The sequence below is a fragment of the Erinaceus europaeus genome, chromosome 15 (assembly GCF_950295315.1).
Source record: "Erinaceus europaeus chromosome 15, mEriEur2.1, whole genome shotgun sequence".
NCBI lineage: Eukaryota > Metazoa > Chordata > Mammalia > Eulipotyphla > Erinaceidae > Erinaceus > Erinaceus europaeus.
In genome coordinates, this window is record NC_080176.1 from 23,188,612 (window position 1) to 23,204,180 (window position 15,569).

The 15,569-nt window shown below is 50.3% G+C and overlaps 1 protein-coding gene and 1 long non-coding RNA gene across 2 annotated transcripts; one reads left to right on the forward strand and one right to left on the reverse strand.

Moving 5' to 3' along the window:
- Window positions 1-945: 945 nt before the first annotated feature.
- On the reverse strand, window positions 946-11,187 carry ZDHHC4 (zinc finger DHHC-type palmitoyltransferase 4). Its single transcript, XM_016189081.2, has 8 exons — window positions 11,165-11,187; window positions 10,554-10,836; window positions 8,230-8,341; window positions 7,830-7,903; window positions 6,780-6,958; window positions 5,581-5,706; window positions 2,135-2,379; window positions 946-1,306 (listed from the first exon to the last, which is right to left on the reverse strand). The coding sequence occupies exons 3-8, from the start codon at window positions 8,332-8,334 to the stop codon at window positions 1,010-1,012; spliced, it is 1,026 nt and encodes a 341-aa protein (XP_016044567.1). The 5' UTR covers window positions 8,335-8,341; window positions 10,554-10,836; window positions 11,165-11,187; the 3' UTR covers window positions 946-1,009.
- A 96-nt stretch (window positions 11,188-11,283) lies between these two features.
- LOC132533127 (uncharacterized) lies at window positions 11,284-14,292 on the forward strand. Its single transcript, XR_009545018.1, has 3 exons — window positions 11,284-11,571; window positions 12,483-12,631; window positions 13,535-14,292. It is a non-coding gene; the product is annotated as an uncharacterized LOC132533127 (long non-coding RNA).
- The last annotated feature ends 1,277 nt before the right edge of the window (window positions 14,293-15,569 follow it).

Sequence of the window (15,569 nt, forward strand, 5' to 3'; positions counted from 1 at the left end):
TGGCGGCCGGAGGAGGCCCCGCCCCGCCACGTGACCGCCGCTGGCCACGCCCACGGGTCAGAGCAGTGGGGCCTCCTGCGGGGACCCGGGAGCGGCCTCACTATGGGTCTCACTCGCACTGGGGTGGGGAGGCCGACAGTCGCCTATGATAGATGGTGGCTCCCGGGAACCCTGGCCAGGAGGGTCTTGGGAAGCCCGCAGTGTACCCCTCTTCCGATCCACTGTCTGTGACGGTCCCCAGCACCAGCAGGGGTGGAAGGGTGCTTTTATTTATTATTTTTTGCCTTCTGAGTTATCACTCAAGCTCCGTGCCAGCGCTATGAATCCACTGCTCCTGGTGCCACTTTTTTTTTCTGCTATTTTATTTTCATAGGAGGGAGAGAAACTGGGAGGGGGGAGAAAGAGAGACACCTGCAGCTCTGCTTCACCATTGGTGAAGCTTCCCCCAGCAGGTGAGGAGAGGGCTAAAACCCAGGTCCTTGAGCATGGTAACATTGAGTTCCACTGCTTGGCTCCCTGGTAGGTGATTTTTGAATTGGGCAGAAAAGGCTGGGATGTGGCCACCCCAGGCACAAGTAGGCAGGTGGAGGCCCCACGACCGGAAGTTGCCTGTGGCCTGAGAGAGGCCTCTGGGTGTGATTAGGATATGGGAATAGAAACCCAGGTCTTCCTCTCAGTGGGGAGGCCTCCGAGCACATGAAGGTCCTCCTGCCGGTGGGACACATCCCCAAGGCCTCGTGGGCGTGGGGGGCTCTGGTACTGGGCTAGGATATGAGGGCGGGAGAAGCCACAGCCCTGACACACGGACACCAGATCGCAGAGGCCCGGGCACACAGGCTGAGGCTGCCCAGCACTTGGGTGCTTTCCCTCCTCTTCCGGAAGCACTGAGAGCCAGCTCAGACCCCACAGGGAAACCAAGGGAAAAGCAAAAAAGCACAAAGCAGCCAAGGCTGAGAAAGTATCTGTATAAATAACTGTATCCCTCAGAAGGCAGTAACAGTGTCCATTGTCACCTCTTCTTCCTCTCCTCCCCCACGACCACAACTGCAGGCAGAAAGACCTCCCCCAGGTTGGCCCAAAAGCCGTGGGAGTAAATGTTCCGGTGGGTCCTGGGCTTAGCAGTAGGGGGCTTGGCCCCAGGGGGACAGCGTTGGCACCAGATGCGGTCACCACGGTGCCACTCATTGGTGGTCTGGTTGGTGGCGGCCAGATACAGCATGAAGCACAGGTAGCCCCCCAGGATGAGGCTGAGCATGGCCACAAAGCCCAGTGTGAAGACGATCCTGGGGAAGGTCAGGAACAGGTACTGGGGACGGAGAACAGGGTTAGGAGCTGCTGGGAGAGGCCAGAGCCTACCTACCCCAGGCTGGCTCAGGACCATCAGAGCTGCTGCCCCAACCCCCCCCCCACCACCACCACCTCTGACCTGCTGCTCCCAGCCCAGAGCTTCAGGCAGCACAGCAAGCGGCCCAGGCAAGTGGGGCCCGGGGAGCCGTGCTGTACATACAGCCTCTTTAGAGTCAAACACCGAGACCCTGGTGCACGCATCAAAGTGACATCCAGAGAAGGAGAGATGGTGGAGGTAGATTGAGTGCCTGGAGTGTGTGAGACCCTGAGTTTGATTACACACACACACACACACACCACCTATCCCCTCCCCCCCCCCCATATTTTTTTGCTCAGCTCTGGTTTGTGGTGGTGCCTGGGATAGAACCTGAGACTTTGAAGCCTCAGGCATGAGAGTCCTTTTGTACAACCATTATGCTATCTCCTCAGCCCCATTTTTTTTTTTTTTTTTTAAAGAATGGGATGGAGGTCTAGGAGGCAGTGCAGTGGATAAAGCCTTGGGTTCTCAAGCATGAGATCCTGGTTGCATCCGGGCATAACTTGTGCCAGAGTGATGCTCTGCGTCTCTCTATTAACAAATAATTCTTTAAAAAAAAAAAAAGACAAGCAAAAAAGAATGGAAGGAAAAGAAAACACACAGCCCTTGTTAAACCACTATTAAATCACTACTAAAAAATGTTAACTCCCCCCTCCCCAGCCAGAAAAAAAAAAAAAAAGAAGAAGAAAGAAAGAGAAATGAAACAAGGAAGACACAGTCCAGGAGAGAAGCATCTGAAGCGTTCATTACCTGGATTAGAAAGACAGTGTCGATGGCTTGGAAACGCCCGAGCTCATCCACGAAGTAGTCCCGGTGCAAGCCCGACGTCACCACCAGCTGGATGAGGAACACGGTGCTCAGGGCAGTCAGGGTCATGGCTGAGGCCGTCAGGGTGGCCAGGTAGGTAAGGAAGTACCCGACATTCTGTGCCCCGATGCAGTTGTTCACCCAGACACAGTGGTGGTCAAAGCGGTGCACACAGCGGTCACAAAGGCCTGTGGAGGAAGTCGGGTCACAGGCTGAGGCCTCCACTCTAAACACAGCTCCCTGCACAAGGACCACCAAACCAAAGACCTGCATGGGCACCAGTAGCCACACCAGGCACTAAGCTTGGGAAGCCAGCCTATGGCTGCTCAGACGTATTCAAGTTCTGCCACGTCCCTTAGGCCAATGGCAGTGACACTGGTGACCATTCATCTTGGACAGACCTGACGCCGATGCTTTGGTGTGAAAGTCTGGGCGGTTCTCCTGACAAAGATGAACCATCCTGCCAGCTGTGGTTTGTGGGCGTGGACATGAGGGGCAATCCTTTTTCTGTACTTGATTCAATATTGAAAAACTTTAAAAAATATGTTTTATTTATTTACTTTTAAAGAATGTATTTATTTATTCATGAGAAAGATAGGAGGAGAGAGAGAAAGAGCCAGACATCACTCTGGTACACATCCTGCCAGGGACTGAACTCAGGACCTCATGTTTGAAAGCCCATGCTTTATCCACTGTGCCACCTCCCAGACCACAAAAGATGTATTTTACTTATGAAGGGAAATACAGCAAGAAAGAGAGAGAGACACACACAGAGAGAGACCAGAGCCCTGCTCAGCTATGGATTATGATCAGACCTGGGAACTCCGAGTCTCAGGCCTCAAAGTCTTTGAGAACCATGATGCTGACTCCCCAGCCAGCTCTAGAGACTCTGAAGATAAATATCTGGAACAACCACATATTGGGGGAGGTGAAGACAGTCTTGAAAACCAACATTTCATCACACAAATTTCATTAAAATAAAAAAAGAATGCCTACAACATATAAGAGTATAAGAGTCTATTCTTTTCAAAATATCATGATTTATTTTTGGACAGAGACAGAAAGAAATTGAGGAGAGAGAGAAACACCTGTAGCACAGTCTCACGACTTTGAAGCGTCCCCCTGCAGGTGGGGACTGAGAGCTTGAACCCAGGGTCAGCTGTGCTCATCCAGGTGCACCGCCACCTGGCCCCAGTCGTCTGTTCTTCCTGGTGACAAATGAAGCCTAAATGCAGAGCCTGGGGGGCAGCACAGTGGGTCAAGTGTTGGACTCTAAAATACGAGCTCCCAAGTTTGACTGCTGGCAATGTATGTGCCAGAGAGATGCTCCACTTGTCTCTCTTTCTCATAAATAAATAAAACTTTAAAAAATAATAATAGGGCAAGTTGGGTGGTAGCACAGCAGGTTAAGCGCACATGGTGCAAAGCACAAGGACCGGCATAAAGATCCCGGTGAGGATCCCAGTTCGAGCCTGCGGCTCCCCACCTATAGGGGAGTCGCTTCACAGGCGGTGAAGCAGGTCTGCTGGTGTCTATCTTTCTCTCCCCCTCTCTGTCTTCCCCTCCTCTCTCCATTTCACTCTGTCCTATCTAACAACGACAACATCAATAACAACAATAACTACAACAATGAAAAACAAGAGCAACAAAAGAGAAAATAAATATAAAAAACCATAATAATAATAAGGAGTCAGGCGGTAGCGCAGCGGGTTACGGCGCAAAGCACAAGGACCGGCTTAAGGATCCCAGCTCGAGCTCCTGGCTCCCACCTGCAGGGGAGTCACTTCACAAGCAGTGAAGCAGGTCTGCAGGTGTCTATCTTTCTCTCCCCGTCTTCCCCTCCTCTCTCCATTTCTTTCTGTCCTATCCAACAAGAATGACCTCAATAACAATAATAACTACAACAATAAAACAAGGACAACAAAAGGGAATAAATATTTAAAATAATAATGGGGGGAAGATGGTGGCGCACCCAATTAGGCACACATAGTACTAAGCGCAAGGACCAGGTTTCAAGCCCCCGGCTCCCCACCTGCAGGGGCGTCACTTCACAAGCAGTGAAGCCAAGTCTTCAGGTGTCTATCTTTCTCTCTTCCTCTCGGTCTCCCTCTCCTCTCCCAATTTCTCTGTCCTATCAAATTTAAAAAAAAAAAAATTTAAAGGGAAAAGAAATGGCTACCAGGTAGTGCTGGCACCAAGCCCCAGTGACTAGAGGCAAAAAATATATAATCATAATAAGTAAATAAATAATAATAAACCTATTGGCCGAGGAGGTGGCATAGTGGAGAAGGCACTGGACAGTCAAGCATGAGGTCTAGAGTTCAATCTCTGGCATCACATGTATGAGAGTGAATCAAATGGACCAATTTCCAGTGAAAAGTTGGTGTCTGAATTGAGGCCTGCTGTAAATGAAAGGTAAACCCTGATCCAAAGACTGTGTGCACATGAGAATGTTAGCCAGCCAGAAAGGGTCACTTCTGTTATATGCTAACAGCCATCTTAGGCAACGATAGACTAAATGAACTGGATGAATGTTTATTTCATCACCTGCTTTGTAACTTTTGTAATGTGGCTACTAGGGAAATTAAAATCACATACTCAGCTCTTGCTTTTTTTTTTTTTTTTTTGTCTCCAGGTTATTGCTGAGGCTTGGTGCCAGCACTATGAATCCGCTGCTCCTGGAGGCCATTTTTTTCCACTTTCTTGCCCTTGTTGTTATAGTTGTTGCTGGATAGGACAGAGAGAAATGGAGAGGAGGGGAAGACAGAGAAGGGGAGAGAAAGACAGACACCTGCAGACCTGCTTCACCGCTTGTGAGGTGACCCCCCCCCCCCCGTAGGAGGGGAGCTGGGGGCTCGAAGTGGGATCCTTATGCTGGTCCTGGTGCTGGTCCTGGTGCTTCACGCCATGTGCGCTTAACCTGCTGCACTACTGCCCACCTTCCGCAATTTGTTGTTGTTGTTGTCTGATAGGACAGAGAGAAATTAAGAGGGCAAGAGAAAGAGAAACACCTGCAGCCCTGCTTCAACAATTGTGAGGAGTCCACGCTGCAGGTGGGATGCGGGGGCTTGAACCCAGGTCTTCCCGCAAGGTAGTGTGCTTAGTCAGGTGCGCTGATGCCCAGCCCTACTGCTGCTCTTTTTCTTAGCTGGCACTAGCCTAAGAGCTTGGCCCTTCCTGTGAAGGGTGCTTCCTACAGAAACAGCCCTGGGACACATGCCCTGCCACGTGGCCACAAAACACTGTAATGGACCAGGGCCGGGGCTGCCCACTTACACACGAACTCCAGGCCTCACCCCCAGGCTGCTGGGGGAACTACTCCCCGGCCTCACGCCCTTAGCAGAGTGCACCCTTCAGTCGTCATGGCAAGGCGGCGCCTCACCACTTACTGCAGTGCTTGGACCTCGCTGGCTTCCTCACGTCGCAGGTGGGGCAGCGCACGTCCTGGGGGAACATCACACCGTCAAACTCATACACGCAGAGAAACTGCAGCTCGTTGGCTGTGGTGATGGTGCCTGAAGCAGGTGGGAACCAGGGTCATCTTTAAGGAAATGGTGACCTGGAGTCCCCATGACCTGTGCTGGCTCAGCACACAGCGCCAGCAAGAATTCATTTTATTTATTTATTTATTTAACTTTTAAAAATATCTATTTGTTTATTCCCTTTTGTTGCCCTTGCTGTTTTATTGTTATAGTTATTGTTGTTATTGATGTCATTATTGTTGGATAGGACAGAGAGAAATGGAGAGGGGAGGGGAAGACAGAGAGGGGGAAAGAAAGATAGACACCTGCAGACCTGCTTCACCGCTTGTGAAGCGACTCCCCTGCAGGTGGGGAGCCGAGGACTCAAACCGGGATCCTTATGATGGTCCTTGCACTTTGCGCCACCTGCACTTAACCTGCTGTGCTACTGCCTGACTCCCTTATTATTATTTTTTTATTTTTAGTAGTAAGTCCTTTGTTAATGTTTATTTATTTTTCTTTTTACCAGAGCACTGCTCAACTCTGGTTTATGGTGGTGCGGGGGGACTGAACCAAGACTTTGGAGCCTTAAGTCTGAGAGTCTCTTTGCATAACCATTATGCTGTCTACCCCCGGCCAAGAATTCACTCTGTAAATGGTAACAGCTGTAACCCAGGAGGAGGCGCAGTGGATAAAGCTGTGGCTTCTCAGGCATGGGAGTCCCCAGCTCCATCTCTGACAGTGCCTGCGTGGTGCCCTGTGGCTTGCTCTCTTCTCTTTTGCATAAATAAATAAATAACATGGTTACGCACACATGTTACAGTGCTCAAGGACCCAGGTTCAAGCCCCCAGGTCCCCACCTACAGGGGGAAAGCTTCACAAGCAGTGAAGCAGGGCTGCAGGTGTCTCTCTGTCTCTCTCACTATCTTCCCATTTCCTCTCATTTTCTCTCTCTATTCATTCAATAAATAAATTTTTTTTTTTAAATAAATCTTTCTTTAAAATGGCAACAGCTTTCCTGGTGGGAGTTCATGAGCCCCACCTGCCCACTGAAAATGCACAGTGCAAAGTCCCGGGGACCCACAGGTGAGCTGTCACCTGTCTGTAAGCCAGGAGCCTGGACTTACCAGGGTCGGTCACACAGGTCAAAGTGAAAAATGCCATGCTGACAGCCAGCAGCAGGTACGGCAGGAGAAGGCAGCCCAGGGAGAAGCCCAACTCTCGGCAGCAGCCAAATATCTCCCAGCTGTACTCGGTGTAAGTCGCCCCTTGTAAGATGAGATGCAGGACCACGAAGGCACGGTTTCTGGAAGGAAGTGGTCACAGGGCTGTTATCACAGGATCACACAGCATTCGGGGATGTGGGCCAAGGGCCGACCACGGCCTTTCTGCTTGTAGTGACAGTAAGAACCACATAAGAAACTGGTACATTGAGGCCGGGTGGTGGCGCACCTGGTTGAGCGCACATGTTACAGTGCACAAGGACCCGGGTTCGAGCCCCTGGTCCCCACCTGCAGCGGGCAAACTTTCCAAGTGGTGAGGCAGGGCTGCAGGTGTCTCTCTGTCTCTCTCCCTATCTCCCCTCCTCCTTTCAATTTCTGGCTGTGTATATGCAATAAATAAATATAATTTAAAAAAGAAACTGATACATTCTGCACATCCAGTATTCAGAAGTGATGTCTGCTGAGGCTGGGGAGGTGATGCAGTAGTCAGGCTTTTGGCCTCTCAAGTATGAGTTCCCAGAGACTCTTCTGCCTGAGGCTCTGAGTTCCCAGGTTCAATCCCAAGCACCACCATATGCCAGAGCTGAGCAGTACTCTGGTAAAAAAAAAAAAAAAAAAAAAGTAAATAAAAATAATTAACTGGGCATGGGTAGATAGCATAATGGTTATGCAAAGAGACTCTCATGCCTGAGGCTTCAAAGTCCCAGGTTCAATCCCCTGAACCATCATAAGCCAGAGTTGACCAGTGCTCTGGTAAAAATAATATTAATTAATTAATTAAACAAATTAAAAAGGATTGTCACGACCCCAGAGCTAAAAGGCAGCTAAGCTGTGAGCAGAAGTTTGAACCTAGGACTCTTGGCCCTTCCCAGCTTCCATCACTGCACTGTTACAGCGTCAATCAAAGCTCGAGAGAAAAGAAGAGTAAGATTCAAAAAGCAAAGTGTGAAATACCGAGTGTGGAAGATGTAACGAAGCAGTCCTGGCACGGCTCTCTGAAGGCACTCTGGAGCTATGTGAGACAGCATCTAGGACAAGAGAAAAGGGAAAGATTCACTTTGACTCCTCATGCCCCCATCCCTCAATCGGCAAAGGAGATGCTGAGGGCTCAGCTGGTGGGAGTGGGGAAGGAGGTGTCGGCAAGGATGAGGGTTTCCTCAGTCATGTGTCCTTTGATACCAAGGCCTCCATGTCCACCTGGCCCTGGAAAAGGGTGTTCAGGCAGAGGAAGGAGAGTGGAGGGCAGAGTCAGGAAGCGTTCATATTTATTCCTTCTCTACTGCCTGGGCTCTCGCCAGCACCCTCCTCCCTCCCAAACACTGCTCCTTTGATGCTATGGGCGGCTCCTCATTACCTGTGCCCCCCTTGTGGGGTAAGGGGTTCTCGAGCAGCAGCAGATGGTGACAACCACCACCAGCATTAGAGCCAGATAGGACAGGAAGAGAAACAGGAAGTCCATCCTGGGGCTGCAAAGAAGCAGAAGGCAGTTGTTACTGCCACTTCACTGGGCTGCCCAGACTTAGACACTGTTGGCCAGGTGGCTCTCACCTGGAATACTTCACATCTCTTCTCTTCCTTCTACTACTGTGGCCTTTCCCCTCCCCTGGATTTTGTCCTATTCCAGACTCCGGTTGTGCTGCTCTTGTTATCTTTTTTTAATTCTTCCAGAATTGAGAAGATAAAATTTCCCCACCCCAGACAAAAAAAGTGGGGGGAGTTAGAGAAAAAAGGGGGGGGAGTCTTGCCACTACTTTTTTTTTGTTGTTTTCTGCCTCCACAGTTATTGCTGGGGCTCGGTGCCTGCACTATGAATCCACTGCTCCTGGAGGCCATTTTTTTCCATTTTTGTTGCCCTTGTTATTGTGGCTATTGCTTTTGTTGTTGTTGGATAGGACAGAGAGAGATCGAAAAAGGAAAGACGGGGGGGGGGGTGGAGAAAGATAGACACCTGTATACTGCTTCACCACTTGTGAAGCAAGCCCCGCCCCCCCACAAGTAGGAAACCGAGGGCTCAAACTGGGATCCTTGCACCAGTCCTTGGGCTTCATGCCATGTGCACTTAACCCACTGTGCCATCGCTCGGCCCCTGCCTTTTTTAAAAAAAATTTTTATTATTATCTTTATTTATTGGATGGAGACAGCCAGAAATTGAGAGGGAAGGGGTGATAGGACACGTGCAGCCCTGCTTCACCACTTGCAAGACTTTCCCCCTACACGTGGGGACCAGGGGCTTGAACCCGGGTCCTTGCACAATGTAATGTGTGCTCAACCAGGTGCACCACCACCCAGCCCCTGCCAGTATCTCTTAAAACATCCCCTTCCCACTCAAGGACTGTTAAGTGAGGAATCTCTCAGCACCTCTGCCCTGCATGGACCTGTCCTGGCAGACCCTAGGTGGGTATTCAGCACCCACCCTCGAGTCTTTTTTATTTTAAAACTTAAATTTTTTTTTTTAAAGATTTTATTTATTTATGAGAAATAGGGGAGAGAGAGAAAGAACCAGACATCACTCTGGTACATGTGCTGCCAGGGATTGAACTCAGGACCTCATGCTTGAGAGTCTAGTGCCTTAGCCACTGTGCCACCTCCTGGACCACAACTTAAAATTTTTTATATTTATTTATTTTCCCTTTTGTTGCCCTTGTTTTTCATTGTTGTTGTAGTTACTGTTGTTATTGATGCCATCGTTGTTAGGACAGAGAGAAATGGAGAGAGGAGGGGAAGACGGGGAGAGAAAGATAGACACCTGCAGACCTGCTTCACTGCCTGTGAAGCGACTCCCCTGCAGGTGGAGAGCTGGGGGCTCGAACAGAGATCGTTAAGCCAGTCCTTGCACTTTGTACCACGTGCACTTAACCCACTGGGCTATCACCCGACTCCCAGCATCCTGGAGTCTTTCCCAAAGTGGGGACAAATGCGAATAAAGCTTTATGCCACTAAAAAGGAGAAAATAAGGGGGCTGAGGAGGAGGGACAGGAGAGTCCTGCCTGCCAGTGGCACCTTCCGGATAACCCTGAGCTTTCCCTTTCATGGTATCCCAGTCACTTCTAATCATTCCACTGTGGTTGCAGCAGGGGAGGTAGTTCAGCGGGTAGAGCACATGCTTTACAAACCCAAGGCCCCATCTTCGATCCCCAGCATTGCATCTGTCTGCTCTGCTCTCCCATTAAGTAAATAAATATCTCTAATACCAGAAAAACACCTATCGTGGCCTGCTTTTCTTGTCTGCCAATTCCAAAGTAAAAGTAGGGAATATGAAAAAAGGCATCCACTCTCCCTCCCCCTGGTGACAAAGTGTCCCTTCACTTCATTGAGCAGAAGCACACAGACAGTATAGAATCCGCCCCCCCACACACACACACCCCAAAGAAGTTGCAGCCTTAGCTACTGCAGTGAGCACCCACAAACACACACACCAGGCATCACCCCTCTGAAGAGCCCACCCCTGAGGCAGGCCTGCTTTCAGAAATGGTAAAGATGGGCTGGGGAGTCAGCACAGTGGTTCTGCAAAAGACTTCCATGCCTGAGGCTGTGAGGTCCCAGGTTCAATCACCAACACCACCATCAGGCAGGGCTGAGCAGGGCTCTGGTCCGTCTATCTATACTGTCTTTCACAAATATTAAGTAAATTGAAAGAAAGAAAAGAGAGAAAGAAAGAAAAAAAAAAGCGGAAGTTACTTCCTATCTGGGTCGGAATCCCAAAGGAGCCACCAAATCCAAGAACTAAGGAGGCGGCCCAGGAAGCGCAGTTCTCAGCAGGTCCGTGGCTGGGGGGCTGGGGCGGTGGTCTACATCGTCCCTTCCGTCTGGTTAACTGTCCAGCTCTGGCGCTGCTCCTGCTGGCGTTCCCGGAGAATCCGAACCGGCGTCCTCTCCTGTGCAGCGGGGCGCGCCTGGCACAGCAGGACCACCCCCCACCCAGCCGAGTGACATGGCCCCTCGGGCGGAAGGCAGGAGCTGGCTGCGGAGACACATGAAGGCGACAGTCACAGGGGGCTCGTGAGGAAGGGTCTGACAGCTGGCAGGGTGGGTGCCTGCCCCGTCCATTATTGTGTTGGGGGGGGACGGAAGGAACCGGGGGCAGGAGGCGCGTGGTGTTCACACTGGAGACCCGACACCCGGCTCCCCGGGGTCCTCTGGGGGTCCCTGAGGACCCGACCAGAGCTTCCCCGGAGAAGGGTGAGCTCAGAGGCGACCCGGGAGCCGCTGTCCCAACGCTGGGGACCCGGGGGAGGGTGGTAGGGGACGCGCCAGCAGCGGCGATCGAGAGCCCCACCTGGCAGCCTTACCGCGGGGACCTAGCGCCGGCGGATGACTTCCGGGCGGGAGTGACGTCAACACTGTGCGCTCGCATCCGTAGTGACTTCCGGCGGAAGTGGGCGGGCCGGGGCATCTACTTGCTAACGCGTGGCGACCGGCCGACCCTGTGGTGGCCCATGGAATGGTGGTCGTCAGAAATCTCGTAAAAACACCTGAGCCGGGTGCGGCCGCCCCCTTTCCATCCTGCAAGCGGCTCAGGCCATCCCGTCCCCAGTTGGGGCCACCTGGACCTCAGCCCAGGCCTGGGGGGCTCTGTCACCTCACCCCGCCCGGAATGGGGACTGGACAAGTGGCGCCCACTGTGTGTGTCCCACTCGGCTGGCAGGGACCAGGGACAGGAATAATAAGGCCGCAGGGAAAGGGACAGGAAAGACTGGTTAGGGTTTTGTCTTTTTGTAAATCTTATTATCTTTATTGTTTAGAGACAGCCAGAAATTGAGCGCAGAAGGAAGAGATAGAGATGGAGAGAGACACCTGCAGCCCTGCTTCACCACTCATGAAGCTTTTCCTCCTGCAAGTGGGGACCATGGGCTCGAACGCGGGTCTTTCTGGACTGTAACGTGCGCGCAACCAGGTGCGCCACCACCTGGTCCCTGTTTTTTCCTTTTTTTTTTTTTTTTGCCAGAGCACTACTCAGCTGGTGCAGGGGACCGAACCTGGGACTTCAAAGCTTCAGGGATGAGAGTCTGCATAACCATTATGCTATTCCTCTGTTTCCTTTTTTTTTTTTTTTTTTTTGCCTCCAGGGTGATTAAGGGGCTCGGTGCCTGCACTACGATTCCACTGCTCCTGGAGGCTATTTTTTCCCCTTTTGTTGCCCTTGTTGTATATCGTTGCTGTTATAATTATTGTTGTTAGTATTGTTATTGGATAGGACAGAGAGAAATGGAGAGAGGGGGAGAGAAAAACACCTGCCGACCTGCTTCACCGCCTGTGAAGCAGCCACTCTGCAGGTGGGGAGCTGGAGGCTTGAACCCGGATCCTTACGGTGCTTTGTGCTACCTGCACCTAAGCCATGCACTACTACCTGACTCCCTTTATTTTATTTTAATTTTACTTATTTGCCGGATAGAGAAATTGAGAGAGAAGGGGAGATAGACAACTACAGACCGGCTTCACCACTCGTGAAACTTCTTCCCCCTGCACGTGGGAACCTGGAGCTTGAACCCGGGTCCTTGCACACTATAATATGTGCGCTCAGCCAGGTACACCGTCATGCAGCCCCTTCTTTTCCCTTCCTTCCTTCCTTCCTTCCTTCTTTTGTTTCTTTTTTTCTTTCCTTACCAGAGCCCTGCTGAGCTCCAGCTGGTGGAGGTGCTGAGGATTGACCTGGGACCTCAGAGCCTCAGGCTGGAAAGTCTTACAGAACCATTGTGCTGTGTGCCCAACCCTCTTTTTTTAAGCATTGTGAGGGTGAGGCTGGTGTGCGCAAAGAGGTAAAAACTGCCCACTGTTAGGAGAAGCTGTCGGCTTACATTAAGAAATACTTAAATTACTTTATTGCCATGGGGTCTCGCTGGAGCTCAGTGCCTGTACAGCAAATCAAGAATCCATGGTTCCCAGTCACTTTTTTTTTTTTTTTTGTCCCTCCTTTTATTTGGTTGGACAGGGAGAAATTGAGAAGGGAAGGGGAGATAGAAAGGAAGACAGACGGGTGGGGGAGACAGCATAGTGATGATGCAAGCAGACTCTGATGATGCCTGAGGCTCCAAGGTCGCAGGTTCAATCCCCACCCCAACCGCCATAAGCCAGAGCTGAGCAGTGCCCTGGTAAAAAACAAAACAAAAATAGAAGGAAAAATTCATGCAGACCTGCTTCACTGCTCTCGAAGCTTCCCCCTTGCAATGGAGTGGGGATGGGGGACTTAAATCCAGATCCTCGTGCATAGTGGGCGCACAAGGAATACACCACCGCCTGGCACCTTGTATAATTTTTAGTAGGACCTTTGGGGTAGGCAGAAGTGTCTTTAGTTTGGGGGTTACATATCTTTAGTTAGTCTAGTTAGCCTTGCTTCTGTTTTACTCAGCCCCTGGGTGTAGAGGCAGAAGTTTGTCTGTGTCCTGAGCTCTTGTGGGGGTGGGCAGCCTGTTGTGTGACAGGATAGAAACTTGCCCACTGACAGTCTTAATTAAGGCAGCCAGCAGTTAAAATTCTGGCCGTATCACTTGCTCTCATCTTAAACTGGCCAGGGTTGAGGCTGGCAATAACACCCGGTTAAGCATACACATATTAAACTGGCCAAAGGCTAGGGCCTGAGGTCTTCCTGTTTGAACTGCTTTACTTCACAAGCCTGGGGGGTAAAAAAAAAAAAAAAGTACCATTTGTCCTTTCTGTCACAGCGGTTCTGAGCATCATGCCCCTGGGCGCCGTGACAATGGTGGGCCCTCTAAGCCGGAGGCTAAGATGAAAAGGTAGATGATGACAGTGGCCAGAAGAGGCCCCCTGTGGGCCAGGCTTTGCTCAGGGGCTGCAGAGATGGGGCTGTTCTTGATCCTCTGAAGCCCCATCCCGGCTCTGGGGGGAGGTGTCTCATCTCCAAGCACTGGCCTTGAAGCTTCTGTTTTCCTGCCCGGCTTTGTTACTTACTCCCCCAGCCTCTGCATGTCTCCTTTTTCTTTTTTAAAATAACTTAGCAAGTGGGGCACCTGCTGATACATTGTGTGCTGAGCCTCTGTGAGCTCGTGGACAAAGAGCACGGGGTAGAGGGGTAGAAGTTGGAAGATCGCTCCCACAGGGAAGACTGTACAAGGGAGCCCCATGTCCTCCCCAGATGTCACCTGCACCGCCAGCTTGACTCATCCCTCTCTTGGGTAACACCGAGCTGGTGCTTAAATAGATGGAGTGTTTTTGTGCTTGTCAGTATAGGCCCTGAAGTTATCCTCACCTGGCTTGTCCTGGACAGCTGTAGTTGAGACAAATGTTGAATCCTAGATTGGGCCCCGGGGAAGGGGCAGGGGGGCTGGGTTGCCTTTCTTAAACTTCTCAGTCTTCCCCCCTTCTCTCCATTTCTTTTTGTTCTGTCCAACAATAATGACAAAAACAATAATAACTACAACAATAAAAACAACAAGGGCAACAAAAGGAAATAAATAAATATAAAAAATAGGCAAAATAAAGAAAATCTTTTTTTTTTTATTTAAGAAAGGATTAATTAACAAAACCATAGGGTAGGAGGGGTACAACCCCACACAATTCCCACCGCCCAATCTCCATATCCCACCCCCTCCCCCGATAGCTTTCCCATTCTCTATCCCTCTGGGAGCATGGACCCAGGGTCATTGTGGGTTGCAGAAGGTAGAAGGTCTGGCTTCTGTAATTGCTTCCCCGCTGAACATGGGCGTTGACTGGTCGGTCCATACTCCCAGTCTGCCTCTCTCTTTCCCTAGTAGGGTGGGTCTCTGGGGAAGCTGAGCTCCAGGACACATTGGTGGGGTCTTCAATCCAGGGAAGTCTGGCCGGCATCCTGATGACACCTGGAACCTGGTGACTGAAAAGAGAGTTAACATACAAAGCCAAACAAATTGTTGAGCAATCATGGACCCAAAGCTTGGAAAAGTGGAGAGGAAGTATTAGGGAGGTACTCACTGCAAACTATAGTGTACTTCTGCTTTCTTACTTTGGTGCCATACTCCAAACTCAGTCAATTTCTGCTTTGCGTTTCTACTTCTTTTTTTTTTTTTTACATGCATAACATTCCCCAGATTCCCATTTAACAATACAACCCCCACTATTTCATTCATCATCTTTCATGGACCTGTATTCTCCCCACCCACCCACCCACCCCAGAGTCTTTTACTTTGGTGTAATACTCCAATTCCATTTCAGGTTCGACTTGTGTTTTCTTTTCTAATCTTGTTTTTCAACTTCGGCCTGAGAGTGAGATCATCCCATATTCATCCTTCTGTTTCTGACTTATTTCACTCAACATGATTTTTTCAAGGTCCATCCAAGATCGGCTGAAAACGGTGAAGTCACCATTTTTTACAGCTGAGTAGTATTCCATTGTGTATATATACCACAACTTGCTCAGCCACTCATCTGTTGTTGGACACCTGGGTTGCTTCCAGGTTTTGGCTATTACAAATTGTGCTGCCAAGAACATATGTGTACACAGATCTTTTTGGATGGCTGTTTTGGGTTCCTTAGGATATATCCCCAGGAGGGGAATCGCAGGGTCATAGGGTAGGTCCATTTCTAGCCTTCTGAGAGTTCTCCAGACTGTTCTCCACAGAGGTTGGACCAATTGACATTCCCACCAGCAGTGCAGGAGGGTTCCTTTGACCCCACACCCTCTCCAGCATTTGCTGCTGTTACCTTTTCTGATGTGTGACATTCTCACAGGAGTGAAGTGATATCTCATTGTTGTCTTGATTT

Excerpts from the sequence above, each read along its gene's own strand:
- ZDHHC4 (XM_016189081.2), bottom strand. The coding sequence starts at position 8,334 with ATGGACTTCCTGTTTCTCTTCCTGTCCTATCTGGCTCTAATGCTGGTG. Across the intron at positions 5,707-6,779 it reads GACCTGTGTGACCGACCCTG|GCACCATCACCACAGCCAAC; the intron begins GTAAGTCCAGGC and ends CACCTGCTTCAG. Across the intron at positions 1,307-2,134 it reads ACACTGTCTTTCTAATCCAG|TACCTGTTCCTGACCTTCCC; the intron begins GTAATGAACGCT and ends CTCCGTCCCCAG.